Below are 22,334 nucleotides of genomic sequence, written 5' to 3'. Positions count from 1 at the left end.
GCCTAATAGCTGACAAATTTCAGGGTGAGCAGCTCTGCCCAGTTCCCTGCTACAGTAATAAGTGGCCAAGGTCTTTTAGATTCCACACCGAAAAGGGTGAGACAGACTTTTAGACAAGAAATTGGGAGGGACCTGGATTCCCGGAGGATGACAGCATTTCCAGAAACATAGATATCCCCAAAGAATCCATCTGTCTATTCATGCTCTTCCTTTCACCGTAAATTGTTCAAAGATGAGACGCAGTTGCTTTCATCTCCGCTTTTTGCTTCACTGGGGACAGCGTGACACTCCTACCTTCCCCCCAGCTTCTCTGCAAGTTTCATCATTGACTATCACAGGCAGCAAGCATCCCTGCACCACACACGTCAAGGCCTAGTTGGGGCAACCATCCCCAAAGACTGGGTCAGAAGCCAGGCATGGGATTTAAGGGCAATGGATCTCTCTTTCAGGAGTCAGAGGTTGAGAATCCCATGCACCTGTCCCAAGGGGCTACTCTCCATATTAACAGGGGAGTAGGTCAGTGAGGCCAAGGTGAGTGCTGAGCTCTTGGGGCCAGTAGGGCCTGCAAAGTCCTCAGCACTCTGATACCAGGCAAACCCTGCTCCCTCATTCCCTCGTTGAACTCATCGGCCAAAAGCCAACCCTGGTGACCTGTTTTATTTCCATCTGTCTTTGGTTTCATTCCATGCCATGGCTCAGACACATCACCAGTGCCTAGTTGACAGGGAGAAGTTCCAGTCCACAGGGTCCTCCTCACACTTCACCCAGCTATGGATCAGGAACAAAGGTCCCTGGTGGGACAATATAGATCAGTAAGGGGCATTATTTTGCAGGATCAGGCCTTCCACTAGAGAATTTGGCTTTTGGAGACTCTGCTAGAGACAGGATATGGGGTAAGAGGTCTGCACTGATACAGGTGTGGGATCCCTATGGATGATTCTCCTCCCTCTTGCTGCAGTTTGATGCTGACATTCTCCTGTTCATCCAGGAAGTTCTTCCTTATTTACACTGATATGGGAGAACTTATGGCCCCCAGGTCCAAGCACTGGGTTGTTTCAGTGGTTACTGTCACACTTGGAAGGGGCTTGATTTTGCATTGTCTCAAGCCATCCCTGACAAAGAACTTTAATGGAGGCATCACTGTGCCTCCCAAAGTACTCAAAACTAAGAGGGAAGAATTGGTGGAGGAAAAAGGAACTGAGTTACAAAGAAGCCATTTGAAAGCCATGGAGACTACAGGTAAGTCCTGGCAGAGCCTGTTGGGATCAGCTCTTTCTATGGCTTTCTGAACAGTATACCTAATTGCTTACTCTATTTTGCTATATCTAAACGAGGATTCTGGGACTTATTTTAGGAAACATGTAGAAGGGTGGATGGATGGATGGATGATCCCAGGACCTACTGAGACTACCTTCTGGGTCTGTGTCTAAGCTACGGTTTAAAAATGTGCTAACAGGGTACATTTCTACACTGTTCTGAAAGAACTAGTCCACATGGCACCCATCAGATACCATAGTATCTGGGCATCTCAGACTCGCTGGTATGTTCATGCTCAGAACACCTCTGAGAGACAAGACAGTGCTATTGTTCCCATACAGTACCCCAGGGGTAGGCAATTATTTGGGCATGAGGACCACTTAGGGAGTTTTGGTGAGTTGTTGCAGGCAAGATCAGCACCTCTTCCCTCTGCAACAGCTCACCAAAACTCTCTAAGTGGCTCTGCCTTGTACCTGGCCACGCAGCTGGGATGGGGCTGCAAGCAGATGGAAAGAAGCATCTGGGAACAGGGTGGGTGGGCATGGCCAGGGGAGGGATCTTGGGGCAGTGACAGTGTCAGGCTGGGGCCGGGGGCATAACCGTGATCTGCTGCCTGCATGCCCCTGCCCAGAACCCATAACAGGCATGTGCGGAGCAGATTGTGGTTCTGCCCTGGGCCCCAGCCCCACACTGTGACTGGTCCATGATCCTGTCCTCACCCACCCGTCCTACTCCCAGCCCAGCCCTGCCTGCCCATAGCCCCATCCCCACCGCCTGGCCATGGGAGACTCCTCCCTAGCTTGCTCCTGTGACCGTACGGCTGAGGGTAAGCGAAACTTGGGGCATCCAAACCCCAAGTTTCTGGGCTTGGGCCTGCATGTAGGATGCCTGCCAAAGGATTTGGAAGCATCTTAAGCCCAAGGTGGGGGTGGAGGATGTTTGCTGGTAGTAGGGCCACATTTGGTTCTTGAATGACTCATGGATTTGGAATTGATTTGGCTGATTTGACTTTGAACATAAAAAATTTTCCTTAAAAAAAAAAAAAAATCCTGCCTATGTGCGTCCCACTCCCAGTGGTGGGTGGGCTGAGGTGCCTGAGCTGCAGGGCCAGGTCCAGCAGCAGCTGGAAGGAGGTGCTGGTGTTGTGGGGGCTGCTGGGAAGCAAGTCCGATTGCTGCACCACCCCAGCCCTGCTATACACCTGGAGATGGTGGAACCAGCCACTCGCTCCACAGCCCAGGCTGCCATTAGGGCCTCGGCCAAGTGGGGCCAAGGGACCCACTGTGGACTGGGCAAAATCCCTTGGTGGGCTGTATCTGGCGCGTGGACATATTTTGCCCATCCCTGCTATATCCAGATCCTAAAAAGTCCTAAATACCTTCAAGGATATGGGCCCGAGAGGCATTTTTAAAGGTATTTAAGCACCTAGATATGCAGACAGGTGTTTCAGAAGTGCAGCAGCCACCTTTCAACTTGGCCCCTAAGCGACTTGCCCAAGGTCAGACAGCCAACAGAAGCCTGAGACTCTTGAGTCTCCACCCAGGCCTTTAAAAGCTCTTCTTCTCTGTTCCTGAGTGTGGATGATTGCATTTTGCAAGTCCTCAGGGAAGGCTCAGCTTCATGGGGCACAGCGTTGTCACAGATAGTATCTTAACCAGTGGCTGTGGGATTGGTCAGTGTGACCAACATTAAAATCTTAGACATGTACCTAGATGATATCTCCCCCATACGTTTCCCATATACTTGTGCCAAACTGTGAAAGGAACAGAAAAGCTGCCTGGTAGCTAATACAACTAAGATAGTTTGCCTCCCTGGGCCACATTCACATAAACATCCTTGAAAGCGCAGCTTTATTTCATGATAGGTATTTCGAAGTTAACTGTAGAAGCAGCACCCTGGTGCTAGGATGCCCCGGCTGGATTTTCAAAAGCACCTGAGATGATATAGGAACACAAATCTTGCTGCAAGTCAATCCAGGCCAGGTTCCTGCATCCTGTAGGCCATGTGGAGAAGTCACATACTTAGAGTGTAACTCATTTTTGAAGGAAGAAAGTGATTATCTCTGGTGGGGAAACATGCTGCTGTGGCTTCTTCTGTGCATGATGCTATTGTCAAAGATGAAACTAGGGTGAGAGGTAGAGACAGGTGAGGCTGATGCTTTGCACTGGTAGCAACAGTGTCACCTCTGAGCATTACCCTTCTTGCAAAGAGTCAGTATCTTCCCACCTCTTAATACAGTTGAGGAAATGGAGGCACAGAGAGGGGAAATGAATTGTCCAAGGTCACCCAGTGACCCAATGGTAAAGCCATGTCATGAGCTCAGGAGTCCTCACCCAACCTCTCCCTCCCCCAAGCCACAGGCTCCAGTCATATAGACTAGCAACAAAGATGGGCCCTACACCAGCAGATGCATCTATGAGGACAACAGGTGTTTCTTCTGTAGAAAATTCTGCTGTGTTTGCAGTCTCTGACTAATCAGGGGACTCTGACCCCAGGCTCTGTGCATATCTCTGTGTCCCTCGGGGGTTCTGCTCTAATCCGGCTCATATTTTTCTGTCACTCTGCGGTACAGTATGTGCTTGAAAGGAGGGCTGGAAAGCGGCAGCCGTGCTGGGCTCAGTGCCACGCACAGATGTGTCTCCATGAAGCTGCCTAATCCACTCACTATGTCTCTGGGTGACTCTAGCCTGGCTCCAGGGATCTGGCCTCTTCCCATAGCCTCTCACTTCTCCCTGGTGCCACTGTTAGGGCAGATTCCTCCCCCTGCATGGATTCGATTTCCCAGTTCAGAGCTACACCTCAGAGTCTTCTGCTGAGCCCCAGGAGGTTTGGTTCTCTGCTGAGCACCACAGTTGTGCTCAGCACTATACAGACGTGCAGGTAGGCTCTACCCCTCCTTCAGCTCCTCCATGGTCTCCCAATTAGGCCCCATTTAGGAGCAGCAGAAATAGGAAAAAGGCCTGCCTGGGGGCTCCCCAGGCTCACCTAGAGAGTTGTGTGGCTAGGGTGAATCTGCACACTGGTGGTTCTTTTTGCCTTACAAAACTGAGTCAGCAGTAGAAACCACGCAGACTGCCTGGAGGCAGGCCTAGGTCAGCCTCCACAGGGTTTGGTCCTTGCTGGGCTGGGCTGCAAGCCGAGATGTTACACAGGTAGCAATCTGAGGAGGAGTTTGAGGGATTGGGAGGGGTCTTGCTTCAAACCTTAGGGGCTTGGCTACCCACAAAACAAGCCCTTACAGTGGTCTGGGTACCAAGAGCCTATTTCGATTGCACCGTGTGAAGCAACTCTATTCTCCCTGTGTCTGGGTTTGTTTGTAAGAGATGCTAGCCCCTTTTTCCACAGGACCTGCAGTATTTATCACAGACCCTACAGGATTTTGCTGCTGTGCTGCAACCAAGCCAGCTTATATTTACCAACCTGACTCTGATGGAGCAGTGCCCGTTTACCCTGGGGTTGACTGTCATTCATCAAGGTCTCTAGAGGGCTGTGCTGGAAACCAGGAAGTAAACAAAACACTGTATCATGCCTCTTCACGGCTGTGCACACAAGCATGCACACATGCAGGGAAGTAAGTGCATGCCTACACTGACCCTGTGTGTACACACTGCCCACTGCCCTCCCTGCCCCTTGCACACACACTTTCCTCCTCCTCCCCTAAGTGAAGAGACCCTATAACCTCAGGATGTAGTGGGGAGGCACTGCTGGGCTGTTTATTCACAAGCCTTTACCAGCACATCTCCAGGACTGCTCTGATGCCACCTTGTTGGTGGGAAGAACACCAGTCCTGACAGGTCAGCACTGCTCACTACCATTCTAGGCCTTGTGTTACCTGCAGCAACCATGTGCAGCACTGGCAGTGATGCTAATGGTGACTGGGACGCTGGCAGCTGGTCAGCTCCAGCACTGGCACCACCAGTACCATCACCACTGACAGCAGTGAGCAAGGTGAGCGTGGACACAGAGAGATGCAGAGAGGGGGATCTAGCATCACAGACAGGGGGAACTTCCATCATAGATAGAGGGTGCATCTACATGTGCCGATTTAAGGCGCTTACGGCGCATTAAGGGAATGGGGCTACACATGCGCACCCTTAATGTGCCTTAAAAATGGTGATTTTAGACTATTCATGCCTAAATTTGATACCTGCAAAAGCAGGTAACAAATTTATGTGCGAATAGCTAAAGCACCTTAATGCACATGTAGACATGCTAAGGCACATTAATGCTGTGTATGTTGACTGGCTTGGGACTAACTTTAGTCCCAAATTAGTCTGCACACTGCGTTAATGCACCTTAGCACGTGCATGTGTAGACGCGTGCCTAAATTGCCTTAATGTGTATTAATGTGTCTGAAGCTACATGTTGCTGTCTTGGGACTTCCCTGAACTGTCTCGTGTGGACAAGGGTTTTCACACCCCCACCAGGAAACAGAGACAACTGGACTTCCACCCTCTGGCAATCCTATATTCGTGGTGGCTACAAGACGTACTGGAACTAGAGCCAATGCCTGGGCTGAGCATCTCTATGCAGGATCTGAGCTGGGAATGGCTCACTGTCACCTGTGCCCGTCTGGCATGATAATCTCCTCCCCCATGGCACCTGCTGGGGTATGATCCTGAGGGGCACTGAGTCTTATGGGCTGTAGGACATGACACATTGCTAGTGACAGGGTCAGGGAAACCCCTGAATAACAGAGTAAGGTATGTGTGTGGGCGGGGCATTGGTCACCATCTGGGATAAGTGAGGGCAATGGCTGACTCCTTGGTCTGATCAGCCCTGGGAGAACCAGTGGGATGAAGTACCATCAGGGCCATTGGTAAGAGCTGATGGAAGAGGATACTAGGCCCAATGGACACAGAGGGTAGGATACTGGGCTGGATGGGCTCATTGGCTGCAGGAAAAGGGAGGTTACTGGATGGTGGGATACTGGGCTGGATGCTGGTCCCATTGGCCTATCCTGAAAAGTGACAGGGTCAGAGGAGATGGTGAGCTATGTTGGAGGACTGGGTGGGAGGTCTGGCAGGTAGGGACATTTGGGGTAGATGACCCACTGGTCTAATCTAGTGGGGCAGGAAGGAGGGATACTGGGTGGGATGTACTATTACTCTCATCCTGCTCCCTGTGAGCATGGCAGGTTTCATTCCCCCCATGACAAGAGCTCAGGGCCCACAGTACCTTGCTGTGCTTGAAAAGTCCCTGCCAGCGAGATGTCCCAGATACCAAGGGGGTGAGGTGTAGCAGGGAGAGGCCAGCAGTACTTCTTGCGGAGGAGAGAACAGGTTTGGCCAGAAGCGAGCGTCTGGGCTTGGATAGGGAAAGAGATTATTTGCTCCATTAGCCTGTGCTGCCCTGTCCTGCATGTTCCTCTCCTACAGGAACAGCATAAGCAGCAAGGCGGGCCCAGGTTTCCAAGCACACTCACTCCTGGGTTTTCTGGGGACATGCTTTGCTTCTAGTACCAAACACATTCTTGTAGAGGCTTCTTAAATCATGTGGATGGATAGGGAGACACCAGAAAACAGAAACCTTCCTTTATGCCCAGAGAGAATAATGGTGTTGCTGGCTCAGACCTTATTCAATATTACCTGTAAAGCCCCACCTCCCAGAGTCATGAGATCCAGGAGCTCCTCAGCTTCCATTTCAAGGCAAATGTCAGTTTCTAGCACCACAGGTAAAGAAAATATGATCCCCTCACCTTTCTGTGGGAGCTATATTCAGCCTTCTGCAGAGGGTCTACATGTGATGTCAATACTAGAAGCAAAACACAACATTTTGCCTCAGCTTTTGCATTCAATTAATTAAAAATAATAGCATTTGTTTCCTCCCAAAGGATCCCAAAGTCTTTTATAAGCTTGGCAGATGGGCTTGTATTTGGGAAATGCTGTGTCTCTAAGGCATCCACGTCTGGGGTGGAAGGTAAGAGCTGTCTGTAACAGCCTGCAGTGACATTACACAACTCTCCCAGTCAGGAAGTGAAGGAGAATTTTGCTTCCAGTTGCAACTCCCAGGAGGAATTTTAGGTCAGCAGGATGCAATTACCCCAGCTGGAATTTTGCCAGGAAGCTGAGGTTAGACTCCTGATTCCAGTGCAAAGTTCAGCAAGATTGAATTGCCAGAAGAGCCTCTGTTTTATAGCTCCTCCAGCAGCTTGGCCTCCCTTTGCACTCTGATGGGGATGGGACTGTATAGAGGAAATGGCACACCCTCTTTTCAAGAGGGACCTGAGAACCCAACAGCAGGCAGGATAGGCCAAGTAACCAGGCTTTGTGCCTGGCCCTTGTACTGAGATGAACTCCAGGGTAATTCGGTGCATAAGTGCCTCTGGGGATCCCACTCGGGGCCTGGCTGCAGCTTTTGATGTTTGTACATTTTTAATAGCTGGGCTTGAGTGCTTACTGGTCAGGATCCATTCCAGGCAGGCATGGTAGTCTTGGCCAGGATTTACTTGTGATTCTGCCAGGTGACTTCCCTAAAAGGGCTTAGACACTGGGTGTGGGGAGGGTACACATTACCTGTGTTCTTACTGCAAAACCTGGAATCAGTCCCCTTGCTCACTGGGAAGGGGTCCTGGAAGCAGGAGAGGAACTGCCTCCTTGTGTCCAGCCGGGTACCAGGGGTGGGTGTTCCTACCACTCAAGATGAAAGACCAGTTGCTCCTGCTATGAGCTGAGTAGCATCAGCCCATCACTGGCACTCAGGCTGGTTCTCGCATCCACCTCTGTTTCCATCTCTGGCATGCCCTGTTCTTCAGGAAGCTGCCCATGGTACCTCCGTTCAAACTAGTGGGGAGCCAATTGTGTGTGTGTGGGTGGGTGGGGGGTGGACTGGACACCTCCTGAACACTTCAAATCAGTCTCCCATTCCTTGCCCACCTTTCCAGTCTTGCTGGTGCTTCTGTCCTACCCAATGCAGCCTCAAACATATGAGATCCGTGTCTCCAGGCCCACTTGTCTGGCCTTCACTGTGCTGATGGCCAGCACTCTATCTCAAGGGACACTGAAAGGATATCCCTTGCTTCACACTCTGACTGGGTGGGCTGTAGGGTGCCCAGTGTACAGAAGGAGATTGTGGGTTGTCCCGCGTGCCCACCCCCGGCACTGTCTGTGGGGTGACTGGAGTGACTGTTTTGCTTAACCATGCTGCTAAGGGTGGGTGGATGTTTTGGAGAGGGACCTGAAAGACAGGAAGCTGTTAAGGTGAGTCACAGTGCAGGGGCCCTCCTTATAAGGACCCTGCCCCTCTCCCTTCTGCCTGGGGTAGTATGAGTCACAGCAGTGCGTGGGGGAGGGCAGGAAGTGATAACAAGGCATTATCAGGCTGGGAATCTGGGTATGACTCCCCCCAACTACCTCCCAGCTTGGATGCCCCTTCCCCAGGGCTCTTCTGAGATGAATAGCACTTTTGTGGCCAGAGATCTTGCTGTGAGGATGTCTCCAACCAGCCCCAGGGAGAAGGTGGGCACTGCAGGAGGGTGTCCACACAAGAGGGAAGGCACTGCTGGCCCCCTGATGCCTATGATGCTGCAGCCACCACAAGCTGACACCCTCCGGTGACTTAAATAATGCTGCCACAGGCCCATAAACCCAGTAGGGAACATTCATTCCCACAAAGCTGCAGCAGCTACGGCCAAAACCAGAATGAATCAGACCCATCATGCCTTCCTTTCCAAGCCCTTTGCAGCAGCAGGCTGGAAGAGCTAGCTAGTAGGCAGCAATCTACCAGCACTGCAAGGGTTAAAACATGGGTCAGGGGGCTGCCTGAATGTTGCCCTCCACTTCATCTTCCAGTCATTACCTTGGCATCTCCGTATCATCCCCTGGGAGGAGCACACCCTGGGCAACAGGGATTCAAGGTTCCCTCCCACCAGCAGAGAGCAGCTGTGCCACCCGCAGGCCTCAGTCCAGCCCTGGAAGGCCCCTGCACCCAACTGAGAGAGGGAAATTTGGTTCGGGTGGTCTTTCTGGTCACAGGACACTGGCTACAGTGGTCTGGGATGGGTGTGCCTTGGGTTCTGCCAGGGCAAGGGGATTCAGGTTTTGATAAGTGCCAGAGTCCACAGCTGAGAGTTGTCTGCTTCCGGTGCAGAACTGGGGAGGAAGGTGGTCCACTGCTCAAGACATTCAGTTGGGACTTGGGCAAGCTACGCTCCATTTTCATCTCCATCACAGACTCCCTGCCTGACCTTAGGCAAGTCACTTCATCTCCCAGGGTGCCCATGAAACAGGAATAATGGCATTGCCTTGCCACACACAGGGTTGCAGTTAAACACTGTCAGATGCTCAGTAACACATAAGGGGACACATAGGATCCATTAGAGTTAAAAAAACATCGGTCCTTCTATTCTCTCTTCCTCTGTTCTCTTTCCATTCCCCTTTGGCTCCAAGAGCAGCAGCTGTGTCCCTCCCGAGTGGCAGTCTCCAACTTCAGTCTCTGCATTACTGTCTTGGTATCTTGTGCACTTGGCCAGGGACATCACTACCTCAGAAGATGGCGTGACTTGGTTTCCTCCCGACTGATGCACCCAATGCAAAGCTCCTGGAACTCCATCCAGACTCCCTGCCCTCCAGTGTTTCATCAGCAGTGCTGAGATACCAAGCAGGATGGCAGGAGTCACAATTTGGCTCCGTGTGGCCTGCAAAGCAGTATCTCAGGGCCTTCCTGGGGAGAAGGAGGTGGCTGACCTGGTTGGAAAGCCAGTGCTGTGCAAGCCTCAAACAGATCAGATCCTGCTCTCAGCTGTGCTGCTGTGAATCCAGGGCAGCCCAGTGGAGTTCCTGGTGTAGCTGGAATCAGAATCTGGCACAGATGCTTATGGTATCAGCCTCATGAGGGATAAGGGTGTGTTGTCACCCCCCAGCCAGCTTGTCCCAGTGCTTGTTGAGCCATGTAGAGAATCCAGCTGCCCTGGCTTATCTGACCCCATCATAGTTTGGCCAGGTCAGGCCCATGTCCTTCAATAGTCTTTGGATCCAAAAAAGTGGTGGAGGCAATACCGTGATGACAAATTCAAGAGGGCTGCCACTGAGCTGCTTTTCTAGCCCATATGGAGCCCAGACACAGCAGTGATGGATATAGAATCATAGAATCATAGAAAATTAGGGTTGGAGGGGACCTCAGGAGGTCATCTAGTCCAACCCCCTCCCTGCTCAAAGCAGGACCACCCCCAACTATATTATCCCAGCCAAAGCTTTGTCTAGCTGGGTTTTAAAAACCTTTAAGGATTGAGATTCCACAACCTCTATAGGTAACCTGTTCCAGTGTTTTACTACCCTCCTCATAAGTAAGTTTTTCCTTATATCTAACCTACACTTCTCTTGCTACAACTTGAGACCATTGCTCTTTTTTCTGTCATCTGCCACCACTGAGAATAGTCTAGCTCCATCCTCTTTGTAACCACCGTTCAGGTAATTAAAGGCTGCTAATAAATCCCCTCTCAGTCTTCTCTTCTCCAGACTAAATAAGCCCAGTTCCCTCAGTCTGTTCGCATAAGACATGTGCCCCAGCCTTCTAGCCATCTTTGTTTCCTTCCACTGACTTTCTCCAATTTGTCCACATCCACTCCATAGTGGGGAGCCCCAAACTGGACACAATACTCTAGATATGGCCTCATCAATGCTCAATCGTGGGAAATAACCACTTCCCTTGATCTGCTGGCAACACATCTACCAATGCATCCCAGTATGCCATTAGCCTTCTTCAGAATAAGGGCTCACTGTTGGCTCATATTCAGTTTATTGTCCAATGTAATCCCCAGGTCCTTTTCGGCAGAGCTGCTGCCTAGCCAGTCAGTCCCCAGCCTGTACTGGTGCATGGGATTGCTTTGTCCTAAGTGCAGGACTTTGCACTTGTCCTTATTGAGATTTTTTTTGGTCCAATCCAATTTCTCTAGGTCTCTCTGAATCCTAGTCCTACTCTCCAACATATCTACTACACCCCCAGCTTGGTGTCATCTGCAACATTAAAAACAGTGAGACAGGTGAAAGCAGAAAGTGATCGATGAGACAGAATCTCTCTGCCATTGCCCCTGCTTCTGTGTCTGAGGCTGGGCAAAGGTCCTGGGCCCAGAGCTGGCAGGCAAGGCAAGGTTCACTCCAGAGCAGCTTCTCTGCTGTGGCATGGGTAAGTCATACCTGCCCTGCTCCCAACAAAGCCCCCTAAAGTGAGATGGAAAGGGCTGCAGCATGTAGGAAGGTGCTACTTTGCTCCGTTTCCTAATACTATGAGTCTCCTCTGCTGGGGCTGAGCGGCCTCTAGCCAGGCCATTTGGAAACAACAGAGCAAAGGTATGTGAGGGCTGGATTTTGCTGCTGAGGCTTGCAAGGAGGAGGGTGGGGTGGTGCTGAGTCACCTGCCCACATACTGATTCATCACTTTGTTGTGGTACAGGGGAAAATAATGCACCCAGCAAGGTGCTAGGGTAGGTTTGTGATCTGGCACCCCATGGAGCCCAGCAGGTATCAGGAAAAGGCACAGATTGTTGCCAAGGGACCACATGCCAGGGCTGCTGCCTCTGATTCTGGCTTTGTGGTTCATCCTTCTGACGCTTTGCAGATTGGTTGCCATCAAAGGTGCACTCAGATGGGCACTTCCTGATGCCACAGTTTCTGGCCCAGCCAGCTGCCTGAGTCAGTGATTTACACTGGCCAGGGAGATTGGCATCCATGCTGAGCTACACTCATGCTGGTCTTGCTGCCAGAAAAGCCAAACATTGAGCGAGCTTGGGGAAAAGATCATTGTCCACACTCAGGGACAGAAGTCAGCTTCCAGAAGTCCCAAGTGACATGATACATCTCCACAAACCTCTTCGGGGTGAACCACGTTCAGCACTGGTGGGAAGAGGCAGACTAAGATCCCTGGAGCCCAGAGAAACTACATGCACTAAGTGGATTCACATGCATGGACACACACATACACACATCTCTTTGCTGCTTGTGCAAACGGACAGAATCCCCATGCCTGAGTGACTAGGACATGCATGAAATGGGTGCATGGGAGTGCGAACACACAGGAACTGGAGCTGACTGACATGTGCAGACATGGTTAAATGTGCACAGGAGCCGCTGTTGCTCAACAGCTTGTGTTCCAGCCCCTTGGTCCTGTGGGCACCAGCGCTGACAGCTCCGTATAGCTCTTGCACAAACCAAACTGCCTGGGTCACTCAGCAGGGGGTCGTATTGCAGAAGCAGCTTTGTCTCCATTGCCTCCTTGGTCCTTGCCCAGGTGGGAACAGACAGAGACAAAGTCCTTTGGTTTGCCTGCTTCAGGCTGCTTGCCAGCAGGGTGGCAGACAGAAGGACTGCGGGGCATGAAGCATAAGCTTCCAGCAAATGACCCAGAGGTGACACCCGAGCCATCTGACCTCATTCCAGGAGTGAAGTTTTGGCGTGTCCAAGGAGATTGTTGCCACTACAGGCTGAAGGAGTCAGGCCCCTTCCCAGAGCAGGGATGAATCCACAGAAAGAGTCTCCACAGAAGTTGATGGGTGATATCATCCTGCCCTGGGATGAGCCAGCAGCCCAGCTGAGGGGCAGAAGGTCGCAAAGGCATGAACTTTATCTCAGTAGGAATTGCTGCTTGGAAGGACTCTGCTCATGTCTATCCTAAGATAAAAATTTAGAGTAACCCCACTGATGTCAACAGGGTCACTCAGGAGTGACTCTGGAATAATTTGTTGTCCGTAAGCAACAGCTTGTAGAGCCAAGGATGTGTCAAGTTGGATATGGGGGTGTCAGTGGCTGCCTTGCCCGCTGCTGTATCCTGGTCTCCTACTCCCTCACTGTCCATGTCTCAGGCGGCTGTGTCTCTTTGGGTTGGGGGTTTGAAGAGGGAATCCTCCCTGGTTCTGCTAAAGTATGCATACTCCTTCTGGTGTCCTCTCCCTGCCTAGACCCTGGGCGCAGCTCTTCTGGTGCTGCAAGGCAAATAGTCTCTTTCTCATCCCTGGTGTGTAGGCTTCATTGACCAGTTGGGTCTATTTCCACCACAGGGCAGTTCACACAATGAGAGGAAGGGGGACATGCCTCACTGCAGCTCTCCTGGAGATTGAAAGGCAGTAGAGGCACAAGGCACAGTAGCCAGGCCTCTTCTGTGAGCAATGGGAGGAGGAGGGGATTTCAAAGGAAGACCACTCCTCAGATTCTGTGACTGGCTCAGCTGGCGCCCAGAGGTGGGGGGCACGTGGGTCCAGAGCTCTCAGTGGTGGGTGTGGATAGTTTGAAGGATGCTGTGGAGGTAGGAATAACCATTGGTGTCTCGTGCCATCTTCCTGCAGATAATGACATGGACCTGGGCGCTCTCCAGAACAATGTGAACACCACCTTGGACAACCTCTACCAGGGCAGCCTGGAGCAGGAGAGAGCCAGGAGCCTACCCAATGGCAATGCCTTCCCTCTCAGCAAGCGGGGGGACAAGGCTGATGTGCTGGCTGGCAGTGACATGAAGCGCTCACAGCCACTGCTCATCCACATGAACAGGTGGGTGAGGTAGAAGCAAGGCCTTGTGGGAAACTTCAGCCCTCCCTTCTATAACTGGTAGCCCATCTCCATGTCTGGCTTCTCTTCTGCTCCTGGGCAGGGGCGGTAGGTGTGTCAACACCCTGTTATAGAGCTGGGGTGCCCTCTCCAGCCATTATTGCCATGAACCACATGATCTTGGGAGAGGATGGATGCATTAGAGCACTGCAAGTCAGGACTCCTGGGTTTTTCTGGCCAGCAGTGGGAGGCAAGTGGGGTCTGGTGGATTAAAACTGTGGGTCTGGGAGCTAGGATCCCTGGGGTCTATCCCTTGATCTGGACGCAGTTCAACAGTCCAGTGCATTAGAGCAGCCAGTGAGCAGCCCTTCTAGCCCAGCCGGGTTAGCGCTTTCTACATGCATGGTAGAGCTGCTGCCCCTTTTAAGGCTGCTTCCTTGCCTGAGAGCACAGACAAACAGCACTAGGGAAAGGCAGAAGGTTAGAGCTAATCATTAACTCTCTGCCTGCCCTTGGGGGTCAGTGCTCCAGGCCCCACTCCCCCAGCAGAGCGTAGTCTGGGCTCTTCCCACAGGAGCGGAAAGAAGCCTTCCCTCCACCCTCCCAGGGGCTGATGGCTTTATAGTGCCTTTTATTGACACAGCCACCTGTGTCTGCCCCTCCCTAGGTCTCTGAGGGGGGTCTGAGACTGGTAGGTGACTGATGACAGGGACATGGGGGGGCACGTGCCCCCCTGAGATTGGCCCCTGACTCAGCATTTGCCATGTGGACTGGCAGCATGTTGGGAGAGTGGGGGGGTAGCAGAGGGCACTAAGCTGTGGCACAAAAGTATAGGAGTGGATATGGGGCTTTTCGCCTGCCCCCAGGCCCGCCCCCAAATTGTGACTCCCAGACTCAGGAGGCACCAGTCACCCCTTTGCTGGGTGACTGGACCCAATTCTCTGTTCTTTGCATGTACTGCTTCCCTCTTTGCAAAGTATGGAGAAAGAGTTGGATGGATTAGGAATGGCAGGTTTGCACAGGGCTGTGCTAGAATACATGACCATGTCATGTATACAGGCTAGGAATCAGCAGCCCTCCATGGTGGGGCCGAGCAATGCCCTCCTCCTGCCCAGACACACAGAAACTGGAGAGGGGATTATGGTTTTATCTACTTAACCAGGAAAACAAAATCTCTCCCGGAGAGCAGTGAATTCATGCCCTTTTCTCCACGTTTGGAATGTATGTGACTCTCGCGTATCTTGCATTTTTCGTTTATGTGGCTCACATGATCTCACCATGTGCCATAGGCTTCTGACATGTGCTTCACATGAGCTCATCCTGGTTCATGGAGCTGTCTCCTGGGAAGCACCTTAGGACGTTCACATGATTTCATTCTTGTTTTGATGCCTCTTAGTTGTGGTTCATGTGGCTGGTGTGGTTCACATGCCCCTTATGTGCAGCCTGTGTGGTTCATGTGACCTTGGCATGGCTCGTGTGTCTTATACAAAAGACTATGTGACCACCTTCATGCTCATCCCTGCTCCTCTGTGTCCCTTCTTTTTGCAGGAAGTTAAAGGAGGAGGAGCCGCGAGCCTCATCACTTCCATCCATCCCCAACCCCTTCCCCGAGCTTTGCAGTCCCTCCAACTCACCCATCCTCAGCAGCCCTACAGCGGGACAAGGCCCACAGCGTGAAGGCGGCTCCCATGTAAGTGTGTCTGACATGTGGCTTGTTGTGCTGGTCCCAGAAAAGGTTGGATACATAATGAATCAGTGAGGCTGGGAGCCAGGATTCCTGGATTTTCTCTCAGCTCTGGGAAGGCAAGGGGCATAGCAACTAGTGTAGTGGGGTAGGGTGCCATAACTCCTGGGTCCCTCTGTCACTGACCTTGGGTGAGTGACCTCTCCAGTTTCAGTGCTTCAGTTTCCCTCCTTTGCAGAATGGGAACAATGATCTTTGAGTGTAAATGCCACATCACACTCCTCCCCTGAGTCGGGTCTGCCAGGGGTGCTGTACAGTCCCAGAGCTGGCCAGGCATGACAGGGCTTGATGAGGCTGGAGTTGGTTCCCATGGGGACTGTCGGCATGGATCCCAGGTTGTTTGGATGGCCACAGCCCCCCCTGGCTTGTAATTACTGGCGGGCAGCAGAAAGGGATAGTTTCCAGGCACCCTTGGAAACTTTCCAGTGTTTCCCACTTGACACCTCCCCTGCTGTGCACCTGCCTCCCAGCAGGGTCCAACACAGCCTTTTAACTCCTTCTGTCCACAATAATGCATCAAGAAAACCTCAACTCTTTTGTCAGTATAGGCCAGGATACCCCATAGCTCCTCCCTCTTGGGTCTCTGCAGAGACTTTCCTGAGCTGGCACCAGGGTTACGCCAAAAGAACTAGTAAGCCTGCAGTGGTAAAGGGCCCCATCTGGACCTGAACCCCTGTAGCACAGGCTCATGGAAGTCACACTGACTACCAAACCCAGAAGGGCTGCTAAGGAGACAGAGAACAACTGAAAGCATGAGCAGGAACTACTCTGATAACCGGGTGGGGTGCTGTGCAAACAGCCTCTGCCCCAAACAGCTTCACATCCAAACTGCTGGATGTGATGGGGGGCAGGAGGGGGCCAGGCAGACAGAGTAACAGCTGGAGAAGAGGTAGCTGACCCTCTATAGAGATAGATGATCTGATCCACAAGGCAGGCAAGTGGCTGTTCTCTTAAGGCTGTTTTCCCTTTTGGTTTCTGACTTCCTTAGCCTGTTTTTTCCCAGAAGAGGTTAATCCAGGATCCAGACAAATCATGGTCACTAACAATCTCATGACACTTGGCAAGAGTCCAGGGCATTGATTTTGGCAGCCTGGTCAAATCTCTGTTTGGAAAGCGCCATTCCTCCTCTTACACTGCCCCTACAGTTGCATATCCTTCTTTACCCGCTGTCCTAAAATATATTGTGCAGTGTTGCTGTGGGCTGTTCAGACACATTCAACCCCAGAGGCAGCTGCATTTCAGAGGGAGATGGTATTTCTGGCATAAGAGCAAAGTCCATTGGGATTCTTTTGGGATGAGAAACACTACAGGAATGGAGATCCCTGCTGGTGCTTATGTGTGTAGCCATTCCTTCGAGTTGGGAAGTTCCTGGGTGCAGCACAGGAAGGGTAGGGGTTTGAGGCTGGTAGCTAAGGGGTTAATCTCTCCAATGGGGTGGGGTGGGATTATGCTTCTTTCCCTGGAAGTTTCTGGATGTCTTTGGGAGATGTCTGCATCCTGACTTGCTCAGATCTCACAGCCAATTTCCAGACTTACCAGCAAGGAATAAGATTACAATTAAGGGCTTTGCAGAATAACAGCCATAAAGGTTCCCTCGCCTTTCATCTGGGGTGTAGGCCCTGCTGGGTGGGCAGGGGGAGGGTGCTGGGAGCTCTTATCCTCACTGGGACTTGATTGTGAGGTGTCAGGAGAGAAGTGAGGCTGGCGTGGGGTGAAGAGCAGAAGGCAAGGTCTGTGGAGTGCACTTTCCCACAGCATGGCCCTGGTGTGTGTGGTGTGGGCGATGCCCTTCCACACCAGTCTCCCATGACATAGCGTGGCATCTACATACTCCATTGTACATCTCCACTTCTTTCAGGGGTCCTGACCCACCCCCAGGGCAACTGGTGAGGGAGCTGGGGAACCCTTTGGTCAGGGATAATTCATGTCCCCTTCCTCTTGTTCATGAACCTAAAAACCACCTCAGAGCTTCCTTGGGACCCTAAGTCTTCCCTCTGATGGTCCCTTCTGCTCTGAGTCTAGGCTCTGGCTCCTGTCCCTGGCTCCTGGGGCTGTTTGCCAAGTGGACAGGGGGGTGAGCCATGTCCCAGATTCATATGCAGTGAAGTTCTCCAGGAGGCCCCTGCTGGGCCAGATGTCCAAATGGACTCTGAATCAGGGGGCCACAGAGTAACATAACTTAGGATGGGATGACGAGGCAGCTGCCCTGGGTGCTGAATTGGAAGTGGGGTACGGGTGCAGAAAAATATCAGCCACACAATCGCAGGGTGGCACCCAGAAGTCCTTACTGCCCCCATGTGTCTCACTGCCCAGGGTGCCCAGCTGCTTTGTTATGCCTTTGAGACTTCTCAGTGCTTGGGATGGGGCCTAACATACTTGACACAGCCTTCTTCCCCCACTGCCAGCAACACAGAAGCCCCGGTGCCCCTCACCGGCTCCACATAGCCCCAGCCAGACTGAGCCCTCCGCATACTCGTCTTCGCACACTTGTCTCTGCTTCTGACCAAGGAGACTCTTCCACAACAGGCACAAACAGCAGCTTGGTGGCCCTGGCAGGGTCAGGAATCATAGCCCAGCCTCACCTGACTGCCAGTCAGTCCCTCCCCTACTCAGTCGTGGTGACCCCCCCATGGACACTGACTGAGTCCATTTCTAGGCATCCTGCATCGCTGGTACCCTCCAGCCCTTTGGCCATACACAGGCTGCCCTGATCTTGGGTTCAGACCATTCTCCTCCCCCAAGGCGGCATGTACCCTGGGGCTGACTTGAGAAGCTTAGATCCTTTGTCTTTGGCTTTTCCTTGGAGAGGGAACATCTGGCAATGCAGCATGCCCTGGAGGGAAGCACTTCCCTGTCCCAGGGCTGTTAACAGCCCCCCTCTACTGTCTTCCAGGGCCAAGGCGCCATCCCAGAAGGGGCGGACTGCGGGGATCTTGGCATGTTAGAGAGGATCCCACCCCTTCCTTCCCTCTGGACCTGAGGGAGCTATCAGGGGAAGGGAGCAAGATGCATGTTGCTGGTATGACTGCTTACCAGAGAGTCCTAGGGGCTGCATAGAAGGGCCCCAGGGGCTGCACAACAGTCCGTGATACCAAAGCATGACCTGGTGACAGCCTGGACCCCTTGAAGAAGCTACTCCCTGGCTGGCTCAGGACGTGATGGCAAGGGTGTGTCAGGTAGCAGGGGCCAGGCAGGACCCAGTCTGGGAGCTTGCTTTATCTCTGCTCTGATGTGGCGGGGCCCAGACCTTCTGGGTGTGGCAGCTTCTGAGAGCCCTGGAGGTGGGTGGCAAAGAGCAGCTGGCTATGGGAGACTTCCCCTCCCTGCTGCCCCTATAGAGCAGGCAAAACCAGACAGGGAAGGAGAAAGCCTCAAGGTTAAAAGAGCCACTGAAGGAAACCTGAACCTTCCCTAGGAAGGTCACAAACGCCACTGCTGGTAGGAGGGAAGGCAGGAAGGAGCAGCCAGGGGCTGCAGGAGGGGGCTGGGCCATATCGCAAAGACATGCCCTTCCCCTTCCCCCAGGACAGAACTCCAGTGCCCTGCCTTTCACTCTGTTTTCAATAGTGCAGCCAGAGCTTCGCAGTGGGGATCGGGCCGGGGCAGTGGGGACAAGGGCCAGTCTTATACTCATGTCCCACTGCGGCAGAATTGGAGGGAAGGGGGCTGGGATGGGGCCATGATGCCAGGCCTGCTGCCTCCTGGAAATATTTCCTTTTTTTAAAGGGAGAATTGCTAAGAAGTCTGGAGAGGCTGCAGGGCCCTGTGTGCAGCCCCCAAGTTAGGGGGTTTGGGTTCTACCCCAGCTCTGGTCCTGTTGGTGGGCAAGCCCCTTCCCCTCTGTGCCTCAGTTTCCCGTTGCCCTTTCTATTCTTCCTAGTGCCCCTGTCATGGCCCACACCCAGCCCTGCCCTAAAGATCTATTAGAGAGTAGGTTTAGCTTAGACATCTGCAAGAACGACTTCACAGTTAGGGCGGCTAGGAGCTGGAACCAACTTCCTAGGGAAGTGGTGCTGGCTCCTACCGTGGGGATCTTTAAGAAGAGGCTTGATGACTACCTGGCTGGACTCATTTGAGTCCAGTCTTTTCTTCTGCCCAGGCCGGGGGTCGGACCTGAAGATCTACAAGGTCCCTTCCGACCCTATTTCTATGATTCTACGATTCTATGATCCTTCAGCCTTTGTCTGATCAGTACAGTCAGTCCTTTCCTCTGGGTCTCCCCAGCCGGGAATGAGGATAAATCCTACTGTAACCTGTTTTTTATCGCCTCCCACCGTTGCTCTGCCTGGGGAAGTTTGGTGGGGGGTGATGCTTTGCTTTGCTTTGCTTTGCAGTTCAGCAGGTGCTCAGCCCCCTCTGGTGGCAAGCTGGGGGTATGGCAGTGTAGTTTTGAGTCAGCTCCGATCTACCAGGCTTGAGAGTCAGGTTCTCTGGTTATGGCCCTAAGTTATGGCCCTAGCGGGGTTGGCCTGCATGACTTGAGTTCAGTCACTTTACTGCTCTGTGGCCCCATCTCCTTGCTGGGGGTCCATGACCCAGCTCCTTCTTGCAGAGGCTGTGGGGGTTTGACATGGGCAAAGTGCTGGGGTGGGGAAAACTCTGGAAGAGCCATGTGCAATGTGCATAAAGACCTTCAGGTGCTTGGCTCATTCACTGGAGCTCCCCCTGCCCTCCCACAGCTGACTTACTACACACTTACTAGTGTGCAAGCTGTGGCAGGGCCAGGCATAAAAACCAGGAGCCCTGAGCCCTGATCAAGCCTCTAGACTAGTGATTCTCAGCCTGGGCCCAAGGCATCCTGCGGTGCTGTGAGATCCTTCTAAGTGTGCCTCACAATATTAGCACTCTGGGGTGGGCAAACACCTCCACAGGACTCACGAGCTAACCCCAGAGATATCCAATAGGAATCCACAATGTCAAAAGCACTCTGCCCTGCTATGGGCTTTCTGAGTTCTTTGCAACAGCCAAATTGCTCTAGTATTTTTCTTTGACAAAAAAAAAAATGAGTGAAAACAAAGAGCTGGCATTTTCTGGGAGTGTCTTGAGTCTAGTGTGGGGTATTTAGAGTCTAAAAAGGTTGAGAACCACTGCCCTAGGCCGTGCTCTGTTGCAGAGCTGGGAGAAGACCCCAGAAGTGTTGATGTATCTTTTAGGTCAGTTTAGGTCAGTAGGGGCCAACTTTTTTGGCAGACATGTCACAAATTAGCCTTGCACCCTCCCCGAGTGACATCTGATCTACTTCCCCTGCCCAATCTGATGTTCTGCTTTCTGCTCCCTGCTCTATGCTCCCTGCCTCATCTGCTGCTCTGCTGCCTATTTCTTGCCCTATCTGCTACCATGGCTGCCTGTGCCACTTGTGGCACTCATGCCACCGGTTGGCCACCTGCACAATATGCTCCCTTCCAGGGCTGGGGAAGAGCTCAAGACTTCTGCCTCTGTACTAGCTGCTGGAGCACACAGCTCCACAGTGTTTGCACTGTTTATTTTCTCCTGGTTCTGTTGCTACTGCGTTCCCTACACAGTGGCTGCTTCCCCGCAGGGGGGGCCCAGCACCCCACCAGAAAGGTCACTCCTATCCCTGGTACAACCACCACACCTCCAGCGACATTTTTCCTTCCAGCCCAAACACGTGCCCTGCAGGGAATCTCACACCTCTGTTATCCTTGCACCTGGCAGTCCCAGGCTGTTAAACATTAGACCGTGTTAAGAGCAGTGCCCGCTCCCTTAGGATGGGGGAGGAGACAGCTTACACATGCCCTTGGGATCTTACTGTAGTGTCTTATCCCCCACCTGCCAGAACATCTCTGTCTGGTCGTCCTCCTCCCCAATGCCCGTCAGGCCCCCCTGGGGCACATCACTCCAGGAGGATGGTGGGGTGAGACCAGGAGATCCATGCCATGGGGCAGGGGCACTGTCTCTACTCCTTACCCCAAGCCTGGACCCCCACAGGCTTAGACAATGGCTGTTGAGGGGAGGTGACCCACCAGGGACACTGCTCAGGCCAGGATGGGCCTTGCTTTCCTTTCCCTGCCCTGCCTCCCCCTGCTGCTCTGGGTTCACCACCAAGGGCCAAGCAGCCCTTGGGCTAGGCTCCCGGAGTGTCTTGGAGTAGTGCTCTGCTCATGCGCTGCCCTGAGCAACCTGCACCTAGGCAGCCACACAAAGCAAGGCCACGGTTACCTGGCAACTGGGTCTCTGGGCAACCAGAGTCCTTAGCACCCATTCCCCCAGGTGCAGCAAGCAAAGGACACTTGGAGGCAGGGAGAGCACCCTGCAGCCCTTAGTAATCCGGTGGCAGGCTGAAAGCCATGGGGAGTGAAGGGCGAGGGGCATTAGGTAGCTGAGCCCCAGTCAGCCTACAGGATTTGTATCTCCAGGAGCCAAACCACTCCTTGAACCAGAGACAAAGGCCTAAACACTGCCTGTGAACCAGCTTCAGGGTGGGGGTTGGGGGGAGACTTGCAGAGCCAGTGTCCCATGGGCTCTTCAGGGATAAAAACCAGGATGTTTAGCTCCAATACAGAACTAATGTTCAGCATTGGTGTTAAAGCAGCCCCTCTACTAGCTAGCAGCAGAAATAGGTTCTTCTCTTCCATGCAGAGTGGATACAGCCAGCTGAAACATTACGCTCCATTCCTCCCTGACACCAATGCTGGGATGCTACATCTGGTGCGTCAGCTATACTTTGATCACAAGGGACCCCAATCCAGAGGTTTCTGGCTAGAGGGTCTTGCCCCTCCACTCTGGGTCAGACCAATCACCATATCTGGGGTCAGGAAGGAAGTTTACCCCATAGTCAGATTGGTGTGGATCGTGGAGGGGGTGCGGGGGAGGGTTGCTTTCCTCTGTAGTGGGGGACG

The 22,334-nt window shown here is 52.6% G+C and overlaps 1 protein-coding gene across 5 annotated transcripts in view; it reads left to right on the top strand.

The window, feature by feature from the left end:
- GRB7 (growth factor receptor bound protein 7) overlaps positions 1-22,334 on the top strand; it is a 64,129-nt gene that overhangs the window by 18,379 nt on the left and 23,416 nt on the right. For all 5 annotated transcript variants that reach the window (XM_019507167.1, XM_019507176.1, XM_019507158.1 and 2 more), the window contains 2 exons: positions 13,532-13,733; positions 15,279-15,420. In XM_019507167.1, the coding sequence (XP_019362712.1) occupies positions 13,532-13,733; positions 15,279-15,420 (344 nt within the window). The remainder of the gene's footprint in view (positions 1-13,531; positions 13,734-15,278; positions 15,421-22,334) is intronic.

This window comes from Gavialis gangeticus, unplaced genomic scaffold, assembly GCF_001723915.1.
Source record: "Gavialis gangeticus isolate Ggan-Ray unplaced genomic scaffold, GavGan_comp1, whole genome shotgun sequence".
Lineage (NCBI taxonomy): Eukaryota > Metazoa > Chordata > Crocodylia > Gavialidae > Gavialis > Gavialis gangeticus.
Note: the sequence above shows the minus strand (reverse complement) of the source record. Positions and strands in the feature narration are given on the sequence as shown.